The sequence below is a fragment of the Mauremys mutica genome, chromosome 3, assembly GCF_020497125.1.
Source record: "Mauremys mutica isolate MM-2020 ecotype Southern chromosome 3, ASM2049712v1, whole genome shotgun sequence".
NCBI classification, from domain to species: domain Eukaryota; kingdom Metazoa; phylum Chordata; order Testudines; family Geoemydidae; genus Mauremys; species Mauremys mutica.
This window is the reverse complement of record NC_059074.1, coordinates 202,824,814-202,851,057: the sequence shown is the minus strand read 5'-3', so window position 1 is coordinate 202,851,057 and position 26,244 is coordinate 202,824,814. Positions and strand designations below refer to the sequence as shown.

Genomic DNA, 26,244 nt, shown 5'->3' with positions numbered 1-26,244 from the left:
TAGCACCCTCACTAGGGCTTGAATTTCAGCCTGGGCCACCGCTCCTGCCCATGCAATGAAGAGGAAGCACGGTAGAAATCAGAGCTTGGACTTGTATTCTCCATAGGAAATGTTTATCAGTTACATCATTATCTCAGTATAGTTAAAGTGCTATAGTTATACTGGTATAACGCCTCGTTTGGACACTCTTGCTCTGGAATAAGAGTGGCTTTCTCGGGGTTGGCTTAAAGCCTTTCCAAAGCAACAAAAACTAAACCAAAAAAGGCTGCTCTTTTACCAGAGTAAGAGTGTCTCCATGAGGAATGATACCAGTGTAACTAGAGCCATTTAAATTCACACCTTAGCTTATACGGGTGTAACTTTCCTATATAGACAAGCCCTGAACTGTGCAAAATGGGCCACTCAGAATGGTGGAAATGACCATGGAACTGTCTCCTGGTGCTTTAAATTCTCCACACATTGATTTGATCTATCAAATCCCGTCAGTCTTTTGCAAGGCCTCTCCCCCGCCCCCCCGGGCGGTGCTCCGAGGAAGAGGAGCAACATGGCAAGGGAGTCCAGGCAGTTCAAGTGAGAGCCTATGGTAGGATCTGGACAGTTGATCCTTTGTATTGTCGTTTCTATTGCATTAGTACTTACAGGCATCAACTTTGACCAGGTCCCCATTGTGCTAGGCACTGTATATACATATAATAAGGGACAGTCTCTGCTAGGAAGAGCTCGTGATCCAAGCAGGACAAAGGGTGGGGGAAAGGAAGTATTAGTAACCGTATTCTACAGGGAACCACGTCACAAAGAGATTAAGGCCCAGAAGATAGGAGCCTAAAGACTTGTCTACTGTCACACAGGGGTTCTGCAGCATCACACTCCAGCACCAGCTCTAGGATGGACCATCTAGTCGTGGAAATGGGCCATCAGGCCACGAAGCCTATAGACCGGCACCCTGCGTCTGCTGAGTCGGGCACAGAGAGCGGCTCAGTGGTAAAGCCAATCCAAAAAGGTTTTCTACTGGGGAGTTGCACATCCAGAGAGTTCTGACACATTTCCACCACTGGAGGGCAGGCACATCTTAAAAACATTCAGGGCTCTCAGCAAAGCAGCCCTGAACTCTCAAGAACTAAGGGGCTGAACCTAGAAAGTCAAATGCATTTAAAATGATGCTTCCCAAAGGATAAAAGGAGCTTTCTTGGGAATCTGATGTTTTTCTTTCAATCAGGGCAGCACATGATTTCCAGCTCCCCATGCGACTTACGGGGCTGTGTGACGCGCAAGGTGTGAGTGGCAAACGTTTTAGCAGGGAGCTCCACTTCCCTTCTGCCACTACTTATCAAACTAGATGCTAGAGTTTAACAAAGAGGGGGCTATGTTACTCTGAGTCTCGTATCTCTGCTCAAGCCTGGGGACACAGTGTCATAGAAGCGGCCAAGGTTGGCCTGTAAGATGGGTACATTTCAGGCAGCGTTCTCTGGAGGAATGAAGAAGTCAAGGTGCCCCTGGGAAAAGGAACTGATCTGAGTCCAGGGGAACATTTCTGAAGGTGCTCCCACTACAAGAAAGCAGCACAATGAACTTGATACCTACTGAAAAAAACCCATGTTCTAGGCTGTGGAGTCATCCCTCTGAAATCTTTTGAATATGAAAGGTCGTACCCCTGGGAGATTCTACAAGCAGGAGATATGAACCTCCTTCATATCAGGGGTGCTTATGGGAACTCAACCTAGTTTTTCCTGCTGGCATGACAGCAGCAGTTAGTTTTTCTCTCCGAGAGCCAAACTCATCCACTGCAATCTAAACAGGTTAAAAAAAGTGAGAAATGAGTTTTCTGTTATCTGTGCAAAGTTCAAACAATGGCTGAGGTTTGCTTTAGATTTGACCAGGGCTACTATATTGTGTTAGCCATTTTAACAGTAGTCAGTCTATGTAGATGCATTAGACACAGTACCTTTAGATTAACCATTCTGATGCTGTTTCTAAGACCTTGAAGTCTTTGAACCACATCCACAGCCATGGGGCGAGGCCATTTACACCAACTGAGGGCCCAGGGTCTGTTGTTTATGTCATTAATTGGGAATGCCTTGTGTTCACCCATTGAAAAGCTGGCGTGCCTGGGTTATTTTTACTTTTTCTATAGGCCTAGTTTATTTTAAAACACTCCCATTCTCCCAAAACCTTATTTGACCTTCACACCTTAGAAGTCAGCAAACACCTAAATCCCACTACACGAAACTAATCCGATTTGTATAAGCAGAGCCGGAGACTTATTCCACTCTTCTCGTACAGAGGGAACGTATAATGAATGGATCATTGTTCAATATACATCTCTGATTTTCCTCTGCGTTTCCACTTGTAGGCGTGCAGGCTCCAGCTAATGCAATTGTCATTCCCTAACTCCAAGGGTGTGCTCTGCTGGACGTTTTAGCCAGTGCATGGATTGATCCCGATTCCCGGGAGAAGAAACTATTCCCTACAGGGCGAGATCTTGTGGCACGGGAGATCCCTAGGACTAGGCTTATTAAACTTGACGCGAAACTAACAGCTACCGGGTGACAGCCTGATCCGACTCCCATTGGAGCAGAATTATCCGCTTCCCATCGGAGGCGCCTTATTTGCAAAAATCACGCTGCACGTTCGTTGTCCCTCTCATCGGTATGACTAGATCGGATACAGGCGGGCATGGCGCCGGGCGATGCATTTATTTAAAAAAATTACTTGCTGCATTAACCGGCCGGCAATGGTGTCTGCAGCAACCAAACCGCGACACGGAGGGGGACGTATTGATGGGAGAGGAAAAAGGGGGTGGCGGGAGGGAGAGACAATAATCACGATTTTATTTTCAATGCAGGGAAGGTAAATCCCCTAAAAAAAGAAATGTCCGGATCCTTGATCTTGGTGTAACTTTAGCAACCAGGTTATTGGAGTACTGGAGTAAATCGCCCTCCTCCGAAATAAAGCACCTGGAGGGAGCTAACGCTGCAGGCTAATGGGCCAGGGCTGTTGTGTCGCCTGACTACTGAGAATACCCCCGCTTCCTCCCCGAAGTTTGAAAATAAAGCGCTTGCGGGTTGGATCTGGCCGCCGAGCCTCGTCCCCGCTTCCCCCGCGGCCTTCTCCCTCCGTCCCCACCCGGGAAGGCTGGGAGAGCAGAAGCGGCGGAGGAGCGAGGTGCCTCCCCGCGCTCCCCGGGGCAGGGCGATTGCCAAGAGGAGCCGGGGCCGGGGCCGGCCCGAGGAGGCGGCGTCCCCTTTAAAAGCAGCGAGCGCGGCGCGGCCACCGCGCGCTCCCCGCCCGGTGATTGGCGAGGAGCCGCAAGCCCCCGGGGTCGTGACATCAGCAGCGCCACAAAAAGCCAAGGAGGCGTCCAACCACCTCCATCAATTTGCAAGCGAAGGGACGGGCCTGGGCGCGCGCCCCCCCGCCCTACACACCCCAGTGCGCCGCGGGAGGAGCGCGTGCGAAGAGCGGGGGTCCCCCAAGCGCTGCTGCTGCTGCTTCCTCCTCCTCCTGCTGCCAGGCGACTTGCAAAGGGGAGAAAAAAGTCAAACTTCATCTTGCTGCTGCGGGGCTCGCCTCGCTGCTGATGCTCAGGGCGTCTCGCTGCCAAGGAGGCTGCTAACTGTCCTGCCTGTAGCGCTCTCCACGCGCACCCGGAGGAGCGCTGCTTTGCAAGGGGAGAGCCCCGTCCCTGGCTGAGACTTGCCCTCTGCCGCCTCCTCAACCCCGCTGGCTCCAAGTATGTTTCAGGGGCGGACTGCGCTTCGGGGCGCTGCTGTGCCCTGCCCGGCCGCTGTCAGGGCAGCCGCGGCGGCGGAGTGACAGCCAGGGATGCCGCGGGAACGCACCGGAGTCCCTCCTGCAGACACGACCCCCTTGCTGCTGCTGCTGCTCGCCAGGTAGCGCCCGGGCCATCGCGGAGCGGCGGGAGCCCTCTGCCCAGAGATGACTCCCAGGAGCAGCGATGGGCTGCAGCGGAGGCGTTAGAGCGCCCCGAGGAAGAGGGCGAGAAGCCCAGCAGCCGCCCAGCGTCTCCCAGGAGCGGGAAGCCGGTGGCTTTGGCTAAGGACGTAGCAGGACGATTTCCCTCCTGCTCTGGGAGCTTCCCCCCCCCCCCAGGGCTGCTGAAACTTGCCCGGAGAAAATAACTTCCCTCCCCAGCTCTGTCTGCTGGGAATCTCGCCTCCCTTCCCTACCCACGGGGGTCCCTCCTCGCAAACCCCGCACGCCACTGGGGAGGTGCTTGCAACGGATACAAACCCCCGGCCCGGCTGGGAACCCCCCTTCGCTCTTCCCGGGCCAGACCCTTTCTATGTGGAGCCCGTTTCAATGGACGTGCCCCGGCGCGGCGCCGCTGCTGCTGCTGCTGCCGCTTAGGCGATCGGCGGGCTCCTAAAGGTAAGCGCGGCGGAGGGCGCCCGGGCTGGGCTGGGCTGGCAGGCGGCGGCCGGGCGCCCGGGCTGGCCCCGCGAGCCTCTGGCTTTGGCACACCTGTCCCGCCTGGCTCCGACGCCGCTACTCCCCCTTCTCCCCACGGCGGATCAACACACTGCGGTCCACGCGTGTAGCCTTCCCCCCACTCCGCCTCCGTGCAGCCCGCCTGGAAGCTACTTTCTGGGGGCTGTTCGCCCTCCACTGATGATGTGGGGGGGGGGGTTCCTAGTGGTGCCGCTAGGCTGGGCCTCCAGGTCCGGGCTGGCTTAGCCCTTGCCCCCGCCCGCCCCCCATCTTTCTGTAGCACCCCGCAAGCACCAAGCGAACCCCTCTGGGAACAGCTGGCCAGGGCCCTAGTATGATCCTACCTCCATCTGGAGAGGGCCAGGCCGGTTCCTGCCCACGGACGAGAGCTGTGTGGTCGCGTAGCTGCCACCTGCCCAGGGGTGCGCCCTGTATCTCGACACCGGCTAGGCTCAGCTCGGCTGCGGGCCAGATTCTGCTGTGCAAGGGCCCGGTCCGTGGCGGGGGGGGGCGCTTTGGATCAGGCCTGGAATCAGGAGTCACTTCGGGAGGCGGCGGAGCTGCTCCAGGTGTAACCGAGAGCAGGACGTGACCCGGTGTGGACGGGGGCGGTCTGAGCTCAGATCCGTTCCCGCGGCCTCCCTCTGCAGGGGGAGCAACAGGCGATGGGCAGGATCAGGCCCACGCGTGGGGGGGACGGGAGTGGGCGCCCCGAGCCGGCCCGCCTGACTCTCCCCCCCACACCCCGGTCCCTCCCCTGTCCGCGCAGGTTGACCATGGTGGCCGCCATCCGCTCCCTGCTCGCGCTGCTGCTGTACCAGGTGCTGCTGGGCGGCTCGGCCGGGCTCATCCCCGAGGTGGGCCGGCGGCGGTTCAGCGACTCGGGCCGCGCCGCCCCGCAGGAGCTGCTGAGCGAGTTCGAGCTGCGCCTGCTCAACATGTTCGGGCTGAAGCGGAGGCCGAGCCCCAGCAAGAACGCGGTCATCCCGCCCTACATGCTGGAGCTGTACCGCCTGCAGGCGGGCCGGCAGCTGGGCCCCTCCGCCCCGGGCGCGCCGCTGGAGAGAGCCGCCAGCCGCGCCAGCACCGTCAGGAGCTTCCACCACGAAGGTACGGGCCGGGGGGGGGGTGTCTGTCTGTCTCTGCGCTGCCCCCTGGGGATCTCCCCCCCCAGGTGTGTGTGTGTGTGTGTGCGCTGCCCACCCCCATGGGATCTCCTCCCCAGCTGTGTGTGTGTGTGTGTGCGTGCTGCCCACCCCCCCGGGATCTCCCCCCCCCAGCTGTGTGTGTGTGTGTGTGTGTGTGTGCTGCCCACCCCCCCGGGATCTCCTCCCCAGCTGTGTGTGTGTGTGTGTGCGTGCTGCCCACCCCCATGGGATCTCCCCCCCCCAGCTGTGTGTGTGCGCTGCCCACCCCCCCGGGATCTCCTCCCCAGCTCTGTGTGTGTGTGTGTGTGTGTGTGTGTGTGTGTGTGCGTGCTGCCCACCCCCCCGGGATCTCCCCCCCCAGCTCTGTGTGTGTGTGTGGGGGCTGCCCACCCCCCCGGGATCTCCCCCCCAGCTTTGTGTGTGTGTGTGTGTGTGTGTGTGTGCTGCCCACCCCCCCGGATCTCCCCCCCCCAGCCTTGTGTGTGTGTGTGTGTGTGTGCGGGCCCCTCCCCCGGCTGTCCCCCCGCCAGCTTTGTGTGTGTGTGTGTGTGTGTGTGCTGCCCACCCCCCCGGGATCTCCCCCCCAGCTGTGTGTGTGTGCTGCCCACCCCCCCGGGATCTCCTCCCTAGCTTTGTGTGTGTGTGTGCGCTGCCCACCCCCCCGGGATCTCCTCTCCAGGTGTGTGTGTGTGTGCGCGTGCTGCCCTCTCCCCCCCAGCTGTGTGTGTGCGTGCTGCCCCCCCCCCAGGATCTCCCCCTTAGCGCTGTGTGTGTGTGTGTGCGCGCGCTGCCCCCCCCTGGGATCTCCCCCCTAGCGCTGTGTGTGTGTGCGTGCGTGCTGCCCACCCCCCCGGGATCTCCCCCCTAGCTCTGTGTGTGTGTGCGCTGCCCCCCCCCCCGGGATCTCCCCCCTAGCTGTGTGTGTGTGCTGCCCCCCCCCCGGATCTTCCCCCCCCCCCAGCGGTTCTTGGGAGCCTCTTCCTTCCCCTGCAGAAGCGAGGAGGGGGTGGGAGGAGATGGGGTTTGGTTTGGGGGAGTGCGTGTGTGTGTGAACTGGGGGGTTGGTAGGAGGTCACTAAAGCGTGTGTTCGGTTGTCAACAGTACTGTGTCTATGAATGAGTGTGAGCAGGTCTTGTGTGTTGTGTGTGTGCCATCAGCATTGGGCCCCCCCCCCCAGGAAAAAAAAGGTGTGTGTATGTGGGGGGGAATCTTTCCAAATAGTGAATAAGTTTTGGCTGCTAAGTTTTGTTAAACTCACAAGAAAGGCGTAGTCAAGTTTCCTTTTTTTTTTTTTAAAAGCACTCATCAAAGCAGTCTTTCAATGTAATGTTCTGAGGCATTTATTCTGAATCTCCTCCCTCTTGTCTCCCACTTCATCCCATGTGAAGTTTTCCTTTTTATTTTTACAGCTTGGGTTCAAATTAAGAATTCCCACAAATAGCCTTAAAAATAAAAGCTAAATACCAGAAAAGTCTCCTTGGTTTAGAGTTGATCTGGGTTAGTTTTTTTGGAAGGTTTCTAATCCCTGGGAGAGATCAATGCAACAATCAATTGTATTGTTTGCACAATGACTTTCTTGTCTCGTGTTTGAATCTAGGATAGATTTAGTGTAGATCTAAGGTAAGCCTTCAGGTTGATAAAAGCATTGCCACAGCTGGTCATTGGACTTCATGTGCACCTGAGCCTTCAGGTAATGTGGTCATCTCTTTATTAAGATGCTGACTGCATTTTTAAAGAAGGTAAAATGGGTACTCACAAGAACTGGAGTGTCTGTGGCTTAAAGGAAATATCGTAAAGTAAAACTATTCAGTTGTTCAACAAACGTTTAGTACCCATCATTTCTCAGCTTTGTTAAAAATGTGCACATAAATCTATTTGAAAGCTTTCCAAGTTCTGTGAGTTTGAATCTAATTAACTAGATCAGTACTGTATAACTAGAGCCTTACATGTCAGTTCCAAAAACTAGTTACATTTAGCTGTTACTAAATGCACAAAGAGATGATGATCTTGACTTCCTGGATGAGTTTCTTCCTTTTTGAATTTGTCTGTTTCGTAGTTAACTGGCTTACCAGTTGTATGTCCATGGACTGACAAACTCACAGAACATAGCTGAACTGGGGTATCTAATCTGACACAGGTAGACTTATAGAGTGAGTGGGTTGCATGCTGCCCATCTGCTCTTTATGCCCCCCCCCCAAAAAGTTTCCAGAACTTGTAAATAACTTCTAGCTATTAGTCTTCAGCGGTGGTATGCTATAGTCTCACTGTAAAGTTAATGAAAATACAGACTCCACATGTTATAACATGGAGCTGTGATGAAAGAAATTTTATTAGGATTTAATTAAGTTGGTATACAAAGGAAGTGGCCTAAGATCAGTGGTTATACTGTCTGATGGGAAGCCTTGTAATGAGGAAGGAGATTAATTGTGAAATCTAACCTTGCACTGTGGTTTGTGCTGGTGTGTGAAAGTAAATTCTTCATAATGAAAATCCAGTGTATGGTTCATTCATGCTAAAACATTTCCGAATGTAAAACTATACATGGGGGGGAAGGGGGAGGGGGGAAGAGGAGGAGAATTCTACGAAAGTTGGAAAGTAATAGCACATTTTATAGCTATGTAGGTCAGTAAAATCTGCAAATTAAGTAATCATGCAACAAATTAAAAATCTCAGCACTTGCCTTAAAACCATTGTTCAGTTCTAGCTACCTGGAAATCCTGTTGACTGATGAGAAAACATGAGTCCATGTTTTGAGGTAGACAAATACAATACAGCTGTATATATTTATATAATTTGGGCTGAATCCAGAAATGTTTATGAATAATGCTTACTCATACAAGAAATCGAAATTAAAATCAATGGGATTAATCACTTGAGTAGGGATTACTCACCCGAGTAATGATTTCAGCTAATAAGATGAATGAATTATCTTCTAGCATATTTATCAAAGTTAAAAACACTTTTGGAAAGGCTTATTTGTTAACACTCTTGTTTATAATTTATAGGGCTACAAATGTGGTCTGAGCCACATGCATACTTTTTAATTAAAAGACATCCATTTCCCCCCCCTCAAGTTTATTATTTAGTGGTGGGGGAGAGAACAGGATAAATTTTAGGAAACCATTTCTCATTTGTATTGTTTAGAATGAACTCCGTTTCATTGTCAGAGTACCACCCTTGAGTGTCAGCAGAAAAAAATCAATACAAATACCACCTTTTATGGATGGTATTTGGAAAATAGTAGGGTGTGCTTCATAAAATACCATCACAGATGTGGGGTTCCTGGTCTCCAATTAGGACCCAAAATCTGTATATTAAGATTTGTAAATCTAAATAGTGGAATATTATTTTTGGAATGGAGTTTAAGGGATTGACATAAGCCATATTTTTGAAAAAACAAGAAATGCAATAATTACCTTAAATCCTCAATCAGTTTTAATTATTCTGATTAGACCTCCACTAACTACAGTGCTAAAGTTTTCTTGCTAATGTCCTTGAATTCCAAAGTAATGCTTCACATTTCTTACCCGTTATTATAACCACTTGGAATGCATGGTCTACCAGAATTGGATCAAAAGGCTTGACAATGAATGAAGTATTCTTAACTTCATGCTATACATGGTTGCATAAATAAACAGACAAGGGAAACAGGTTTGTTTGTTTATTTATTTTTGTAAAAGTTTCAAATCTCACATGTGCTGTATAAAGTTTCCAGCAGAAGAGTAATTCACGTTTTCATTGCTTGTCTGTTACTGATTGTGTTTTTGTTTTCCCTCTTTGATGAACTTAGAAGCTTGGGAAGAGCTCCCAGAAGCAAGTGGTAAAACAGCACGGCGTTTCTTCTTTAATTTAACTTCCATCCCTAATGAGGAGTTTCTCACCTCGGCTGAACTTCAGATTTTTCGGGAGCAGGTGCAGGAAACCTTTGAGAACAATAGCAGCTACCATCACCGTATTAATATTTATGAAATTATAAAGCCAGCCACAGCGACTTCTAAGGACCCTGCCGCAAGACTTTTGGACACCAGGTTGGTGCATCAGAATGCAAGTAAATGGGAAAGCTTTGATGTAACACCAGCTGTAATGAGGTGGATTGCACATAGACAGCCTAATCATGGGTTTATAGTAGAGGTGGTTCACTTGGACAATGAGAGCAGTGTTTCCAAGAGGCACGTTAGAATTAGCAGGTCTTTGCATCAGGATGAAGATAGCTGGTCTCAGCTCCGGCCGTTGTTAGTAACTTTCGGCCATGATGGCAAGGGACACCCTCTCCATAAAAGAGAGAAACGCCAAGCGAAACACAAACAGCGCAAACGCCACAAATCCAGTTGCAAAAGACATCCTTTGTATGTGGACTTCAATGATGTGGGGTGGAATGACTGGATTGTTGCCCCACCAGGATATGGTGCCTTTTACTGCCATGGGGAATGCCCTTTTCCATTGGCAGATCACCTAAACACCACAAACCACGCCATTGTTCAGACTTTGGTCAATTCCGTGAATTCCAAAATCCCTAAGGCTTGCTGTGTTCCGACAGAACTGAGTGCTATTTCGATGCTCTACCTTGATGAGAACGAAAAAGTTGTATTAAAGAACTATCAAGATATGGTTGTGGAGGGTTGTGGGTGCCGCTAAATATATTAGACAAATACAAAAAAAGCTGACACTTTAATATTTCCCAATGAAGACTTTATTTATGTAATGAAATGGAAAGAAAAAAATACAACTATTTTGAAAATTATATTTATGTCCACAAAAAGTTTGGGAAAACAAATATTTTAATCAGAGAATTATTCCTTTAAAGATTTTAAATGTATTTTAGTTGTACATTTTATATGGGTTTAATCCCAGCACATGAAGTATAATGGTCAGAATCTTATTTTGTATTTATTTACTATTATAACCACTTTTTAGAAGAATAGCTAATTTGTATTTATATGTAATCAAAAGAAAAAAAATATAGGGTTTGTACATAATTTTCCAAAATTGTAGCTGTTTTAATTGTGTGTATTTAAATTGAAAAGAATACATGGAAGGTTACTATGGCAAAGTGCATAGCACATTTGCTTTCTGCTGTGCTACTGTTAAGGTCACAAGTTCAAGTCCAGAAAAAAGTGGATAATCCACTCTGCTGACTTTCAAGATTATTATATTGTACAATTCTCAGGAATGCTGCAGGGTGGGCTGTCCAATCCATGAGAACTGGCATCCTCTTTAGGTGGAACATTTGGATAAGAACCAGACATTACTGATCTAGTATCCTGCTATTCCCAACTCATTTGCAGAGTGAATACAAGCAGGGCCAATAGAAATCATTAGGGAAAAAAGGCTGAACTCTTCTTAGACTTACAGAACAGTTGAATGATTGTCATTCTTCTCCTTTACTTGTCCTCTCATTTAAATCCTTATCCTGGCCAAATATTAAATAATAAAATATTTCTTTTCTTGTGTGTGGTGATATGCTAAAAAAGGAACAATTTTATTTCTTCTGGCCCTTGTCTAACAGTTGGGAATACAATTACTTTTCTTATCTCAAATGAGAGCTCATTTTATAAGGAATGCTATAGAGAACTAATCTTCAAACTTTACCCTAAGTACAGCAAACTATTGTTAGCTGTAGGCTCTATCTACTTTCAACTGCTGGTTTTGCTGACTCTGGGAGTAGTTTTCTTTCTTTCCAGGCTCTTGTGTTTTTGTTTTTTTCTGTTTGAAGAATTTTCCTGCCAAATGTTAAACCTATTTCAGATAATAAATAATAGAGCTCTGACATTTCATTCTGCAAAGTCCCATCTGTAAGAGCAAATGGTTCATTCACAAAGATAAACGGGGTTTTCTTGCTTTTTAAATTCCCCATTTAAAAAGGGCAAAAGCATGATTTGCAGTTGGCAAGCAAGGCATTAATCGCAGCTCCTACTTACCGAACATTTACAAGACTCTTGGTGTAATAGTTTGCAAGTAACTTGTAGAAGATGAGAAGAGGATACAGAGGCTGGGTTCTTGTTGCATTGGAAGCCCAGCCAAATATTAGACTTAAAAAATATCTGAGGTTGGCTTCTTGCTGATGTATTGTAAATTGGACTGAAGCCAAGTGCAGAATGAAGTCAAATTAGCCTACTGGTAGTAAGTTCGTTCTTACAGTCAGAACTCTTAGCTCTTCTAAGCTATAGAATTGGCCATAGAATAATGATTCTGTGATTATATCCTCCAGGAACTTTGAAAGTTGCTTTTTTTTGTTTGTTTGTTTTTAAATCCAGTTAACCAAAGCCTTTGCCAGAAGGTGGCACTTCAAAGTCAAGAGGGCAGATATCCATTGATGGACCTTTTTAGGTCCGCATCTGAAATAATATCAGATGCCAGCCAGTCACTAACTTGTTTAATGTTTGGGGTTGGTTTTTTGTTGTTTTTGAACTATAAATAAATACCAGTATGCTACAATGGATGTACTAACTGGGCTTGTGGGTGAAAAGATTTTTAAATAGACGATATCTTTAAGGCCTGTTTAAAGAATAATTCCTCTCCCTCTGCCCCAGATAAAGCTGCAAATGCAATTGTTATTAGAGGGGACAGGAGAGAAAAATTAGAGTAATTACCGGTTGGATGCTGCCTTTTTTCTTTTTTTTTGTGAGCCTAAAATACACCTTTACCCTGATATAATGCTGTCCTCGGGAGCCAAAAAAAGTTACTGTGTTATAGGTGTAACCGTATTATATCGAACTTGCTTTGATTCACCCGAGTGCATAGCGCCCCCCCCCGAGCACTGCTTTACCACGTTATATCCAAATTCGTGGTATATCGGGTCACATTATAGCGGGGTTAGAGGTGTATTTACTAGGTTCATCAGTCAACTTCTGTGGCAGGATAAGTTTAATATATACATAATTTATTCTAGCAATATGTTTTTAAAACCTCTATAAAGAGATCTTCCAGTCTATCGCTTTGGTTTTTTTTGGAACATCTATCGTTTTATTTGTAATGCTGATTCAAGATTGTGGACTGTGTTTTTGCTGGATGACCAGTCCTCTTGGTTTTTGTGGCATTTTGTGAAGATCTGCTTAAGCCATTATAACAATCGCCGGTTTTAACTTTCAGTTCCTTGCTGCCTTAAAAAATATGCACAGTGTTTTGGTCTGCACTCTGGCTTGTTGAACAAGTTCACGGCCATGGGCTTGTGAAGGCTGCAAGTCACAGGAGTATGGGGCAGTTAACAGATTCTCTGGGAGTTCAACAGTGAACAGTTGCAAGGCATAGTCTTTGCAGTCATAGCAATACTGGAGCCTTCTCCCATCCATGCTGCAGAAGCCGAGCCTGAACTGCAGAGAAATTCAAGAGGTCATGCCTTGGATTATACCACTTCTCTTAGCCTAAAGGGGCTGATCCAACCCCCCCTGACATCAATAGGAAAGCTTCCATTGTCTTCTATTTATGCTTTTGAATTGGACCCTAAATCAGATCCTAAATTCTTTTGTCTCCTGACTAAAGTTCACAGCTCCTCACTTACTGTATGAAACACTAATATAAGGGGCTTAGAGAATAGTGACTGTTTCACTTCTCCTCTAAGGCATAAGAACACATAGATGCTACAGCACTTGTCCATGCATGAGCTGTAGCTGTCTCAGGGCCTGACACTGCACTCCTTTATAAAGGCAAAACTCACATTGAAACCGATTGGCTTGGGTTCAATTGGAAACCAATGGGTTTGGCTTGACTAAAGACGGCACCCTTAGTAAAGTACATGGTGAGGCCCAGGAGTAGCTGTAAGCCCATTTGGGCCCTGATCCTGGGAACACTTCTGTAGCTGTGTAACTGTGAATGACTCACGTGCACAAAGAGGCTGCTTGTGTGTGTCAAGTGAGGTGTGTCTGCAGAACTGGGGTTACAATGTTTATATTTTTGAAAAAAGTGAAACCCCCAAAACCATCTCTCTAGATTGAAAATGTTAGTGAGTTAAAGGGGGTGGTCAGGGACTTTAAAAGAATAGCATAGAGTACATCGATTTGTAGTGAATTTGGTCTTGAAGGTTAATTGGGACCCACTACTAAACTCTGGAAAATAGTCTCGGACAGTCCCATTGGAGTTTTGGGTCCATTGACAATTGCTAAATCGGCCTCCTCAATACCAAAAGTGTGCTATTTACACAGTCCTTAGAGTATTCTTTCTCTACAAGAAGAAATAGAAGTTGTCTTTTCTGAATTCTCTCTTATGAGAAAAAAAAAAAAAGATACAGAAGCCATACCATTGCCCTTGCCCTTTCTAATCAGCCAGTGTTTAAATTTCCATTAGCAAGCGTATTACTTGACGTAATCTCTATGTGTGGTGAACCTGGAAGACAGGCATGTTATCGTTATTTGTAAGTTTCAAATAAGCACCTCTCCAACTATGAAGTGATCAGCATCTCTGCCTAGTATCCCTGACCCTTTCAGCCTTTCCAGACCACTATACCCCTTCCAGGAGTCTGTGTCTTGAGTACCCCCAACTTTCACCTCACTTAAACTACATGCTTACAAAATCAGACCTAAAAATACAAAGAAGTGTCACAGCCGCTATTACTGAAAACATGCTGACTTTCTCACTTTTACCGTACAATTATAAAATCAATCAATTGGAATATAAATATTGTACTTGCACGTCAGTGTATACTGCATAGAGCAGTATAAACAAATCGTTGTATGAAATTTTAGTTTGCACTGACTTTGCTAGTGCTTTTTCTGTAGCCTGTTTTTAAAACTAGCAAAATCACCTCTGCCTCGCTAGAACGCTGTCCTGGGGAGCCAAAAAATCTTACCGCATTATAGGTAAAACCGCGTTATATTGAACTTGCTTTGATCCACGGGAGCGTGCAGCCCTGCCCCCCCAGAGCGCTGCTTTACTGTTATAGCCGAATTCATGTTATATCTGGTGGCGTTATATGGAGGTAGCGGTGTATCTAGATAAGTTGATGTACCCCCTGTAAGACCTCTGCGTACCCCCAGGGGTACACATACCCCTGGTTGAGAACCGCTTCCCTAGCGAACCTAAATAGTTTGCTTAGAATTCAGTCTGGTTCAGAGGTCAGCAACATATAAAAACATATGTGTGAGATCCATGTAAATGACCTTATTTATACAGCAAGGTCTTCATTGCTGGTATGTTAGGCGTATGCCTACACCAAGTACTATTTACTTTCACCCCTCTTAAGCTTCTAGTTGACTTTCACTTTTATGCAATCAATCTTTGAGGCTTGGATATGAAAGCTACTTGCTTATTGTATTCTTGACTATGAAGTAGGAGCTCATCCGGACTGCTTTTACATTCGACCCACTTTGCCACACCACTAGGAGTGAATAATTATTGAACTATTTTACTGTACAACTATTCCTAAATTGTTGATTTTTTTTTATTTGATTTCAGGAGGCAGCTAATTGCCATATGGCAGCTTGATCTTAATGTTTAATGAAGATCAGGAAACAAAGTTTATGAAAAGCTTTTGTACTGTAACTGCAGAGTTTCAAGAACTGTTTTATACTTCCTGACAGTGCAGGTCTGGCTTAATGGTTTGTTTTTATTGCTTAAGAGTGTAAACCTTTCTTCAGCCGATGTGTGGAAATTATATTCTCATCCTGCATTACGCATTTCTCATTGCTCATTACTCATTCACTGCTTTCCTTTCTACCATCTGTAAGCAGAGCTTTGCTGTTTCAACTACATGCAAAATACTCCTATCCTTTGCACAGTAAGATACTTTTCCTTAACACCCACCCACCCCTCAAAAAAAAAAGCCTACTCTGTGTCTATATTGTTTTTCTCTGTTTTGGGTGGAGTCTGTCTTAGATTTTGGTTGCTAGATGGTTTCTGTAGTAACAAGCAGAGGAAAAACTCAAGCCTGAAAAGGCATTTGTAAAGATGCCGTATCTTGCCTGAAGTATTATTTTATCTCATTATGTATATGGAATATGCCTTTTTTAAATATAAAGGCTACCTTTTCCCTTTGGTAGGGCAGACTGCTGCTATGAGACTTGGTTTGTTGTGTTCTTACAATATAGGAGTGCATGAGAACCACAAGTCTTGTTCCTCATCGACTTAAGCTGCTTGAAATACCAGTAAAAGCCAAAAAGTATTAAAGATGTATTTTTAAAGAAGTAATAAATGGTTCTTACAGGCACAAATCACTTTGTTTGTTTTTTAGTTACACAGGGGTCAAAAAAGGCTAAATGCAGAAGGATGCAGGACCTTCATAGTTTCACAGTATGTCAGAATTGTGGCTGTTGTGGGTTTTTTTTGTTTTGGTTTTTTTTTTTTTCTGTTAAACCACTGTTTAATTTTAAAGAAATCCCCTGGTCTTTGCTTAACATACTTTAAGAACCTAATTTTACTTGACTGTACTTTAAAGCACTCGTCTGTTTCTCTAAGAAATTCCAGAAATGTAATAGAATTTAATGGGTCTCACACATCTGTCACATTTGTCCCAATCTGGGGACAAAGTTGATGGGAGAAATATTGTAGATTGGATCTTTGCTTCCCTGGCAGTGTTAACCCTCTGTTACCTGTACCTCGACCTTACCTGCAGCAAGCACTGGGTTTTCATCTATGCTGAAATCTAGTCAAACAGGTAGTGCTGTCTGTGACTCTTCTATACTGGTCACCTGGATCCCAGACTATCAAGTAAACGTTTTGGTCCTGGTTCTGCAGTCTTTGCTGCAGCCAACGTGCCCCTCACTTCAGTAGGAATGTTGCCTGATTAACGACTCTGAATTTGGGCCCATTGTACATCCTATATCAAAGGAGACAGGCTTTGTAAGACCAAGGACCATCTTTGTAACATGCTAAAAGTCTGAAGGCCAAAACTCTTTTGCATATATATTTACATACTGCTCTGAATGCACTCAGCTGTGATACTTGTCTGGACTTGTATTGCCCTGGGTGAATAGAGATTAGAGAACTCCTGACAATTTACAGAGACAGAAAACCTGCAGTGGATCAGCGTCGTCCTCAACCTGCATGGAGGGGTGGCCCTGGGCTGTATGTTTTATGACTCCACAGATCCCATATTAGGTAGCCCTCCAATACATCCTTAGCCCTCAGTGTAGAAACTATACTGGATGTTGTGCTGAGGTACTGGGTCCGGTCCCACGTTGGTGTAAATTGGCATAGTTCCCTGAACTCCACTGAAGCTATGCTGATTTACACCAGCTGTGGATCTTGCCCCCCCTGTTTGTAGTTTTCAACAGGTGCATGCTGAGATTTTTTCGGGGGCTGGGGAAGGAACAAGGAAGAGAGTTGAAGTTGAAAGTACTTAAAGCTTCTAAACTACTTCAGGTAGAAGGATCACAGCAGTAAACTGATAAGATTCCAAAAGTTCAGTTTCCCACAACAGCTGGATGATGGCAGATTTACAATTTAATGAGGCTGTTAATCCCATTAGAGATTAAATTAAGAAGGTCTTTCTGGGAGATCACCAAGAAACCTCTGAAGATTGTACTTCAGTTTGAATAGTAATTCTAAGGCCAGGGAGGGTTCTCAGGCCTTTCTTGAACTGCAGGATATTGTTTCATTCAATGTCTTTCATTAAACCAGAAAGCCTCCAACTTCAGCAGCACTTACATAAAAGCACAGGATTTTTTAAAATTATTATTCTGGCAGTAACATGTAAACAGAACTTTGAAACATTTGGCTGGATCCTTGGTGGGGGAAAAATCAGCACAGCTCCCTTGACATCACCAGTAGAAGATCTGGCCCATCCTATTAAAACAAAGCTTTGGAAGCCAGAAAGCTCATCTATATTTAAAGTAGCTGTGGGCATAACTCCAGGAGCTTGGAACTTGCACAAAACCATTTTTATAGCACTCTCTACATCCAAGTGATGGGCAAATGTTCTATGATATAATGACGGTGTAACCACAGGCTTCAAAAGCATAGAATGGCTGTGGTATGATGCTCTTTCCCACATCAATAGTATACAGACGGGCATATTGAAGCTTTAATGGCGAGGCCAAGGGGAGGATGGGAAGAATATCTCATTGATAATTTCATATGAGACTTAATCAACCAAAGGAGTCACTGACTTTTTAGGAATTGAGACAGGGGACGTACTATTTCTTGTAAACATCAGCGCCACTGATGGAAACATTTTAAAAAAAACCCCATTCTGTTTAAGGTCAATTCAGATATTTTCCTGCTCTTATTTTTTCCCTCCTTCCTTCATTTGCATGAAAAGACCCATTGCTTAAAAGCAGGATCTCCCTTGAAGAACTCATCTGCTCTTGCTCTTTTCTTCATCACGACGAATTCTAATCCTCCATCTGCCATTATGATATCCACAGTGTGCTAGTTTGGTGTCACAAACTGCTGATATTGGGCTAGACCCTAATTTATACAGATGCCCCTTATCCTAGCACTGGCAGGGTAAAGGGATCTTACAGTCAGTGATAATTGGGCCCAATAACTTTAGATGAGGAATAAGTGCAAAGGCCTCTATGGTAAAATGGTGCTGCCTTTATTGATACTTTTCTTCTTGTTCATCACACACATCACATAGGAATGGCTATATAGATTTTTTGATACCGTATTCAATATATGAAGCATGGACTCAGAATAGTATGAGTCCGGCAATAACTGGTGATTATCTTAAAGCTCCAGCTCCTGGAGTCAAATGATAACATAAGAATCTCAGCTTTCAGTTTTTTTAAAAAGGAACCTTTAGCCCTCCTGATTGCAGAGGAAAACTTGAAAACATGACCCAAGTGCACCCTATAGGCACAGAAAGCAGATGATAAAGAAAAAGAACTCTCAACTTAAAAAAACAAAAAAAACCCACACCTTCCCTAGACTTAAAAATCATCTCACAACTTTTGAATGCTCAGGTTTGGCAATGGTGTAGATGGTAGGTGCTTTTAATATAAAAACAGGATAAAAGATTAATATATTTTCCCTTAGATATTTTGTGGTTATTTCTTGCAAGTGTTAATGTGTTAACTCTTAAGTTTTGATGTTTAGGGGCAAACAATTTTTCAAGGCCGACTGAAATGAAAATGTTCAGCTTTGAAAATAGGGCGGAGTGTTATAAAGCTCACTTCTGCACCTGTTAATAAGGTGTTGTCTCACACCCACTATGATAGTTACTTGGCTAGTGGCACAAAGGGATGAGAAACTGTTTGTGCCCATTGAGCCTCCTGTCTTTGAAAATGGGTTATTTTCCTGACTGTCGATTGGACAAACGTTTGTATCTGTCTCTGTAAGACAGTTGTCTTGTTAGAGGAAACTCTACAGAAGCACAATACATGTCTTGAGTGTCCCTCTATAAGCCACTGGGCAAATGAATAAAAGCTCCTCAAAGCACTAAAATTTCTATCCCTTTCTTCAGTGATGGGTTTATTTTTTCTGAACAGAAAGAGTTCAACATAAAGCAGATAAACCAGACCCTTCCTAAAGCCTCTTCCTTCCTAGGCTTTAGCCTCTGACCACCCAAGAGGTATCTCCAGTCAGGTCTTCCACCTGGCAGGTGTGGAGGGGCCCCTCCCAGGTCCTTTCCCATGAGTCTGGATCTCCTGCAGGAGCCGACCCATTCCCTGAAGGCCTCTCCTGCTCTTCCAAGATGCAAGCCCCTTCCGCACAGCTCCCTGGTACCAGAGCTTTTAACCCCACCTTCCCTGTGAGCACAGGAACTCTGCCGGGCCCACTCCAGACTCCGGGTTACTTTGAAGAGAACTTTCCAATCTCTGGTCTCCCTCCCTCTGACAGAGCAGGTTCCCTCTTGGAAATCCTACTACTGGGAGGTCCAGCCCTGCCCCCGGCTTTTATGATTTATCCACAGAGACTGAGGGGAGCCTCACATCAGAATATCCCATAGCCCAGTGACTAGTGCACTCTCCTGAGAGGTGAGAGATCCCTGTTCACACTGTTTCTCCCCTCAGGCAAAGGAGGGAATTGAAACTGGGTGTCCGGCTTCCCAGGTAAGAGATCTACCCACTGGCTAAGAGATTTAAGGTGGGCGATGGCAGCCAGATTTTGATGTGACCCGATCCAGTAGGTGCGCTCAGAGACCGCGTAGGTGCCTTCAGGGTTCGGCAGGAGTTCTGTGGATTGCAGTGGAGACTAAAATGAGGATGTAACCTGAACCTGAGACGTAAGAGCCTAAGTTTGAGGTTTAGGCACCTAAGTACCTTTGTGGATTGGCAGCTCTGTGCCTTTGAGCTTCTTTATTCCTACTCTAGCCCCATCCCTGCTCCATCTGGCCTTCTTTAAAGTAGCTCTGAGCTTCCTTATCGCAAGTCGTCTTCTCCCAGCCAAGTGATTGGCCATATGCATCGTCATTCCCCCCCAAAAAACTTTTGCTCATTGTTCACTGAACATGCTGCCCAGGAGGAGCCTTGCGAGTTATTATTCTGTTTAGAGAGAACATTTCATTCATAACACTTTGTTTATGCAAACTGAATGTAAGCCATAAAACTCTTGAGGCACAGGGAATCTCCCTGAGATTTAAGGGAGACAGGCTCAGCCGGGCCTAGGACATAGCAGTTATCCCCCAGCTGATCCTGATCTGGTGGCGTAAGTACCATTAGTGGGCACAGCTGTGAAAGGGCCAGGGCAGACTGAAGTGCAAGAGAGGAGAATGCGCTCAGGAAGGAGATCCAGGAGAGTGGAGGTAAGGAGTCTCTCTGCCTAGGAAGGGTTTGGAGAAGGTCGTCTGAAAAGGGCAATAGGGATGGAGTTAGTCCCTGGAGAAGGGACATGGCCCAGTGTGGTGATGCTGTGAGGTACCGTTCCAGGGGAGGAACAAGGAGCAGATGGGGACTTAGAAAGAAGCCTGTGAACCAGAGAAGAGCCTGCGTTAACCACAGGTTACTGGGAAACAGCACAAGGGGCTTGGAGGTGGGAAGTGGCCCAGGAAAACAGCAGCAGGAGCAAGGCTTAGCTGCTTAAAACAGGGCCCCTAGGTCAGAACCCAGAGCAGAGGGTGGGTCTGCGTACCCCTACTAGTCCCTAGGAAGGAGCAGAGAAGCTCCAACACAAATACTATCCAGTCAGGTGCAGCTGAGAACAGCCCAGAAGATGGGTTGAGAGGTAGCCTGAGAGGAGTGAAAGGATTTCTTGTTGGGAAGTTTGGATTTCTAGTTGTCCTTTCCTTACCCTGGAAAGGATCCAGACTAGATGTGACTTAGCTAGAGGGCTAAGTTGTGGACAGAACCAGGCCATTGCAGGACCAAAGTGGCTGCACAAGGGTGTTTGAGGTGAAGACACCCACACTGCCATCCTCTGACACCAGAGGGCGACTGCTACACAATTCCTCTGTGGGCTGCTAAGGTGGGCTGAATCCCATAGGCATGTCAGCCAAGAGTTTCAGAACCAACTAGTGACTTTTGGGTGCCTCCCTTCCTGAGTGCCCAAAGTAAGAGCCTTTCTGGTGCCTGATATTCAGGGGGTGGGTGCTCAGCACTTTCGGGAAATCAGGCCTCTCAAGTTGTGTCCCCAAGAATTGATGCACCTGAAGTAGCTAGTTGTGCTCAAAACTCTTGGCCATGGATTTCTCTTTCTAGGAGGGGCTGTAGTTACCCTGGATACCCACAAGGCATTTCTGTGGAACTGTGCACTAGCCAATTTGCTTCAGCTCCATGCAGCTTAGAGAGAGCTTCATTGAGACTGTGAAATATGACCCAATTGTACATACGGATAGTGCCTGGGACTGGTGATCTGTGCAAAATGCTTTTCCTCCTGCCGGGGAAGCCTTCCCAGAGCCAGATACATAAGGGCTCTGCTCTGCAAGGTGGCAATACTTACAGCTTTCCTTCTTTGGTAACTCGTTTAGATGTGGATAAGGTCTGGTCAGTATTAGGTTGGGAAGGAAAGATGGTTCCAGTGATTAGGCCACTGGCCTGGGAATGTGGGGTCAGCCATAGACTCCCTGTGTGACCTTGGCAAGATAATTAGGCTGAGATTTCAAAGCTGTCTAAACAATTTGGACACCTGGTTCCCAGCCATTTTAATTAACTGGGAAGCTTTGAAAAATTACAGCTTTAGTTTCCCTGTGCCTCAGTTCCCAGTCTGTAAAACTGGGGGGGAAATATTTCCATACCTCAAAGGGACATTAAGAGGATACATTAATTAATGATTGTGAGGGGCCACAGAAGTATCTAGCTAGATATACATAGACACAGGTGCTGATGACTTGCACTCAGGCTGATGAGAGTAGACTGTATTCGGCACCTTATAGGCTTGGGTCCCAAAGATATAGCTAGCCACATTTTAGGCATGGGATACAGAGATTATGTTCATAGCATGTATATGTGTTCACACACAGAGAAGTTAAAGAAAAACAAATACACTTCCTGAAAAGTTGGAATATAACACTCCTTTCTTTCTTAGGCCTGGTCTACACCTAAAACTGAGGTTGAACCAGACTTCTGGCACATAAAATGAAAAAGGGTGTAGAAGATTTTTTTAATGTAAGGGTTGGGGGAAAGCCAACTGGTGTGGAGGAGCACACGTTTTGGGCAGACATCCCTTAGGGATGAATTTATTAGAGGGGGGAACTCTGTATCTTAGTAGAGAGGATAGGAAAGAAATTGGTGAAGTAGAGATAGGAGCTAATGAGGAGCAGTTGAATGTAAGAGTCTCATGTAAACAATACACATGAAGGCAAGCAACTAAATATTGACAAAATGTACGAGTACTTACATACAAATGCTAGAAGTCTAAATACTAAAAACGGATGCACTAGAGTGCCTGGCAGTAAATGAGGATATTGATATCATAGGCATTGCAAAAACTTAGTGGAATGGGGATAATCAATGGGACATGGTAATACCAAGGTACAAAATATAATGGAAAGATAGAGTAGGTCGTGCTGGTGGGGGAGTGGTGCTATATGTTAAACAAAAGCATCGCATCAAATAAGATGAATCTAATATGAATCAAACTGTAGCATAGAGTTTCTCTGGACAGAAATTCCGTGAACAAGAGTATAGCAAGGAATATACTACTGACCACCTGACCAGGGTGGTGACAGTGATGGTGAAATGCTAAGGGGAGTTAGACAGGTTACACAACCAGAAAACATAATAATAATGGAGGGTTTCAGCTATTCTCATATTGACTGGGTACATGTCACCTCAGAGCATGATGCAGAGGGAAAAGTTCTGGATGCCATAAATGAGTGCTTCCTGGAGCCGCTAGGCCTGGAACCCACAAAGGGAGAGGCAACTTGATTTAGTCCTAAATGGACCCAGGATCTGGTCCAAGAGGTAGCGATAGCTGAACCACTCTGTCATAGTGACCATAATGTAATTCAATTTAGCGTAGGGAATGAAAAATTCATATTCTCAGCTCCACAGATATGCTAGCATAAGCCCTGGTGTAGAAGAATGCTTCTGTCGACCCAGAATCTGTTGCTTGGAAAGGTGGTGGCCCTAATGCGATAGAAAAACCCCTTCTGCTGTAGCCTTTGTCTACACTATGGGGTTAGGTTGCTATAGCCACTATCGCCCCTGTAGTGTAGTGCACAAGAACCCCAAAGCAGAGAAAGATGAAGCAGGTTTCTCCCTAAAACAGAGGCACAACTGAGCCCACCTTACCCTTAGGCTGGCTATAAATTGGCAGCTGCTCACAGAAGCTTCAATACAGAGCTCCCTGCAAGCAGAGCCAGAAAACCCCTTAAAAGCAATAGTTTGCACTTCCAACACAGTCCTCGTTACACCACAGAGTTTGGTCAGGGCTTCTTAAAGAGAGATTTTGTTCACACATAGGCACAAGCCTGGATAGTTACTCACGGTACACAATTGGGCCCATAGGGAGACAAACACCATTGCAAAAACCCTGTAAACAAAATATTTATTAGCGGGAAAAGCTCATTTAATTTAGATTTCATTTAAGTTCCATAATGTTCTGCCATTTTTTTTTTACAGTGAACATTAAACTTTTACAAGACAAAATGACTACTTATTAACATTTGCATTTATTCAGCCTGACTTCATAACAAGCCATACACCCTGTTCAACATAACTGACGGTATGTCCCGTTGCTCAGTATTATGTGATCGTGCAATGAAAGCCCCATAATGCACATGGGCAAGGGGAAGGGTTAGAGGAGCCGAGGGAGCCTTAATTCCTGAGTTCCCTGACTTTTGTGGGCTTAATTCACAATCTTAACATTCCATTAATAAGTGGTTTGTTTTCTCCCTATTTCACTTCAGAGATTCAAGGCTCCTTCAGAACTGACATTTTTGTTACTCTCTTCAGTCATGTATCAGCTGGGAAGGAAAGGGGAGCAGTTATCAATAACCAGTTTTTACATGTCACCAATCTTACTCCCAAAACTGGTCATCAGAGGTCTGTTGAACATTGAGCATGTTCAACACAGGGCTGCTACTCTTAATAGGACTTCGGTCAGAAAAGTGTTTTGGAGGCAGTGTTTCCTATTGGCTAGAGCACGAGACTGGGATGACTTTAGGCAAGTCACGTTCCTGCTCCGTGCCTCAGTTTCCCCATTTGTACAATGGGGATAATGATACTGACCTATTTTGTACAGTGCTCTGAGATCTACCGATGATAAGAGGCTGGTGGCATTATCATTTCAGTTGCCTGCTGTTGGTGGGTCTGATGCTGCATATCACCCTTCTTGTTTACATGACAATAATACCTAGAAGGCCCGCACAGGGCCTCACTGTACAAACAGAGTAAGAGGACAGGCCCAGATCCTCAAAAGTATTTATGCTCCTAACTTCTATTGAAATCAAAAGCAGTTTGGATCCTAAGTACCTCTGAGGATCTAGGCCATAGCCCCAGTGCTAAAGAGCTTCCATTAAGGTCATGGTGTCTTTAACTTCAGTGGGAACGTCAGGCCCATTGTCACCAATGCGTGTTCCGGTGTATCACATGACCACTTTGTGGCCAGAAGACCAGATTCTGACACCTTTAACTGATGATGAGTGGCAACTTGCTCTATGAGTAATCCCACGGACTTCAATGGGATTACTTTATGGAGTAAATTGGTTTTTAACAAGGGTTTCAAATACGGCCCCAAATTAATCTTTTATGATACCATTTATAAGTTTTACATGAACTAAGTCCTTTCCTAATTTGTTTCCAGGGACCAAAGATTTGTGTAGCAGATTCTTCAATCTCCCTTGTACATTCTGAATTTTGAAAGGTATGTTGAACTTCACTGTTACTATCTTTTTCCTCTAAAGTTTTACAGTGTCATGTTCAAATCCCTGAGCCTTTCTCTCTGTTTATGCTTTCAACTCTACTCAAATGTTACCTGTGACAACTGAAACCACTTGGTGTTTTAAAATGAAATTGGGACAGTGGCTATTATTTTATAAGATTTTTCTGATTACTTTGGTTAAACTTTATTCCCCCAAAAGCCAAGATATTAAACGTTGACATATGGTTGTTCCGTAATGTGTACATAAAACTATTTTCCCTGGAGAAATTTCAGAAGGATTTCTCTTAGATGGCCATGTAACTATTTTCATGTACTTTCACACCTCTAAATTTGCTCATTTGCCTCTGCCTGGTAAATATGTGGTTTAAAACTCTATGCAAACATACAACCTGAAAGAATCCTGTCTAAATACTTATTTACAAAAGAGGGTTAGAATGACCCTAGACAAATATTTGCCTCCTAATCTTCCAGAAAAGATTTTATTTATTTCTTCTTTCACTAGAAAAACAAACAAGCACCATCAAAATGACATTACAATTTTTGCCTGGGGCCCTGATCCTGCAGAGACTTACATGTGTGCTTAACTCTAATTGTATTGGGGCCTAGGCAAGACTTTTGTAACAGAACCACAAACCATCCTGCCTCACTTCGTATCTTGTTACAAACCCCAAATGCTGTCCAGGTTTACCAAAGTTTGTAACCCTTCTGAGCTTGCCTGTTCCTCCACTTTCTTGCCTTGGGTTCTGGGGAGGGATTTATGATTTTATGTGAAAAAGACTGTGAAACTTGGCACTTCTGCATGGTTTCAGCCTTAACAACTCCAAAACTGAAAGTGAAACCAGGGCTGTGAACTCATCCACACCAGAAGCAAAGAAAAAGTTAATTGAAACCCGTGTGAACCACAGCTATTAGGGTTTGCAGTGTCTGTCTACATTAGCGGTATTTTGCCCACCACCAAGTGTTCAAAAATCATGAAGTTGGTCCCCCCCAAAATCATGAGAGTGGCTGAATAATTAGGTTTATGCTTTCAGGTTTTTCTCTGCAACCATGAGGGCTGGTGACTGACTTCTTAAAAGTGGAAATGAAAATTCTCACGTAGTTATCTGACTCCAGGAGATGGGGCTTGGAGAAAAACACCAAATAGCACAAGACTCATGATTTACACACAGAAAAGTGATCACACTGTTCAGGAGGTTCTTTACAAAATATTCCTAACATTCATGGGTGGCCAGTGAAATGCCATTGGGGGTGGCTAGTCCCCTTCCCTCCCCTTATGCACCCCCATCCCCACAGGAGCCCAGAGCACCCCACACTGCAGCCTCCAGCCCTGGTGCAATGGGCGGCATGGCCACAGAGCCTGGCTGGCAGCGCGGCCTGAGCTCCAGCTGCCCAAGGTCCCCACGGTAGGCCGGCCAGCAACAGCCTCAGCCAGCCTGGGCCAGGGCAGCTGCAGAATGCCGGGAATAGAAGGAGGGAGCCTGGGGGTGGAGCGTGGGCAGGGCCATGCCAGGC

At 45.8% G+C, this 26,244-nt stretch overlaps 1 protein-coding gene and 1 long non-coding RNA gene across 2 annotated transcripts in view; both read left to right on the top strand.

The window, feature by feature from the left end:
• The first annotated feature begins 3,508 nt into the window (after nt 1-3,508).
• Nucleotides 3,509-11,799, top strand: BMP2 (bone morphogenetic protein 2). The gene is made up of 3 exons (XM_045011982.1): nt 3,509-4,389; nt 5,219-5,559; nt 9,389-11,799. The coding sequence occupies exons 2-3, from the start codon at nt 5,226-5,228 to the stop codon at nt 10,231-10,233; spliced, it is 1,179 nt and encodes a 392-aa protein (XP_044867917.1). The 5' UTR covers nt 3,509-4,389; nt 5,219-5,225; the 3' UTR covers nt 10,234-11,799.
• A 12,658-nt stretch (nt 11,800-24,457) lies between these two features.
• The window catches only part of LOC123366982, a 128,109-nt gene continuing 126,322 nt past the window's right edge, over nt 24,458-26,244 (top strand). Inside the window, exons 1-2 of the long non-coding RNA XR_006578249.1 lie at nt 24,458-24,548; nt 24,655-24,714. This is a non-coding gene — a long non-coding RNA (uncharacterized LOC123366982). The remainder of the gene's footprint in view (nt 24,549-24,654; nt 24,715-26,244) is intronic.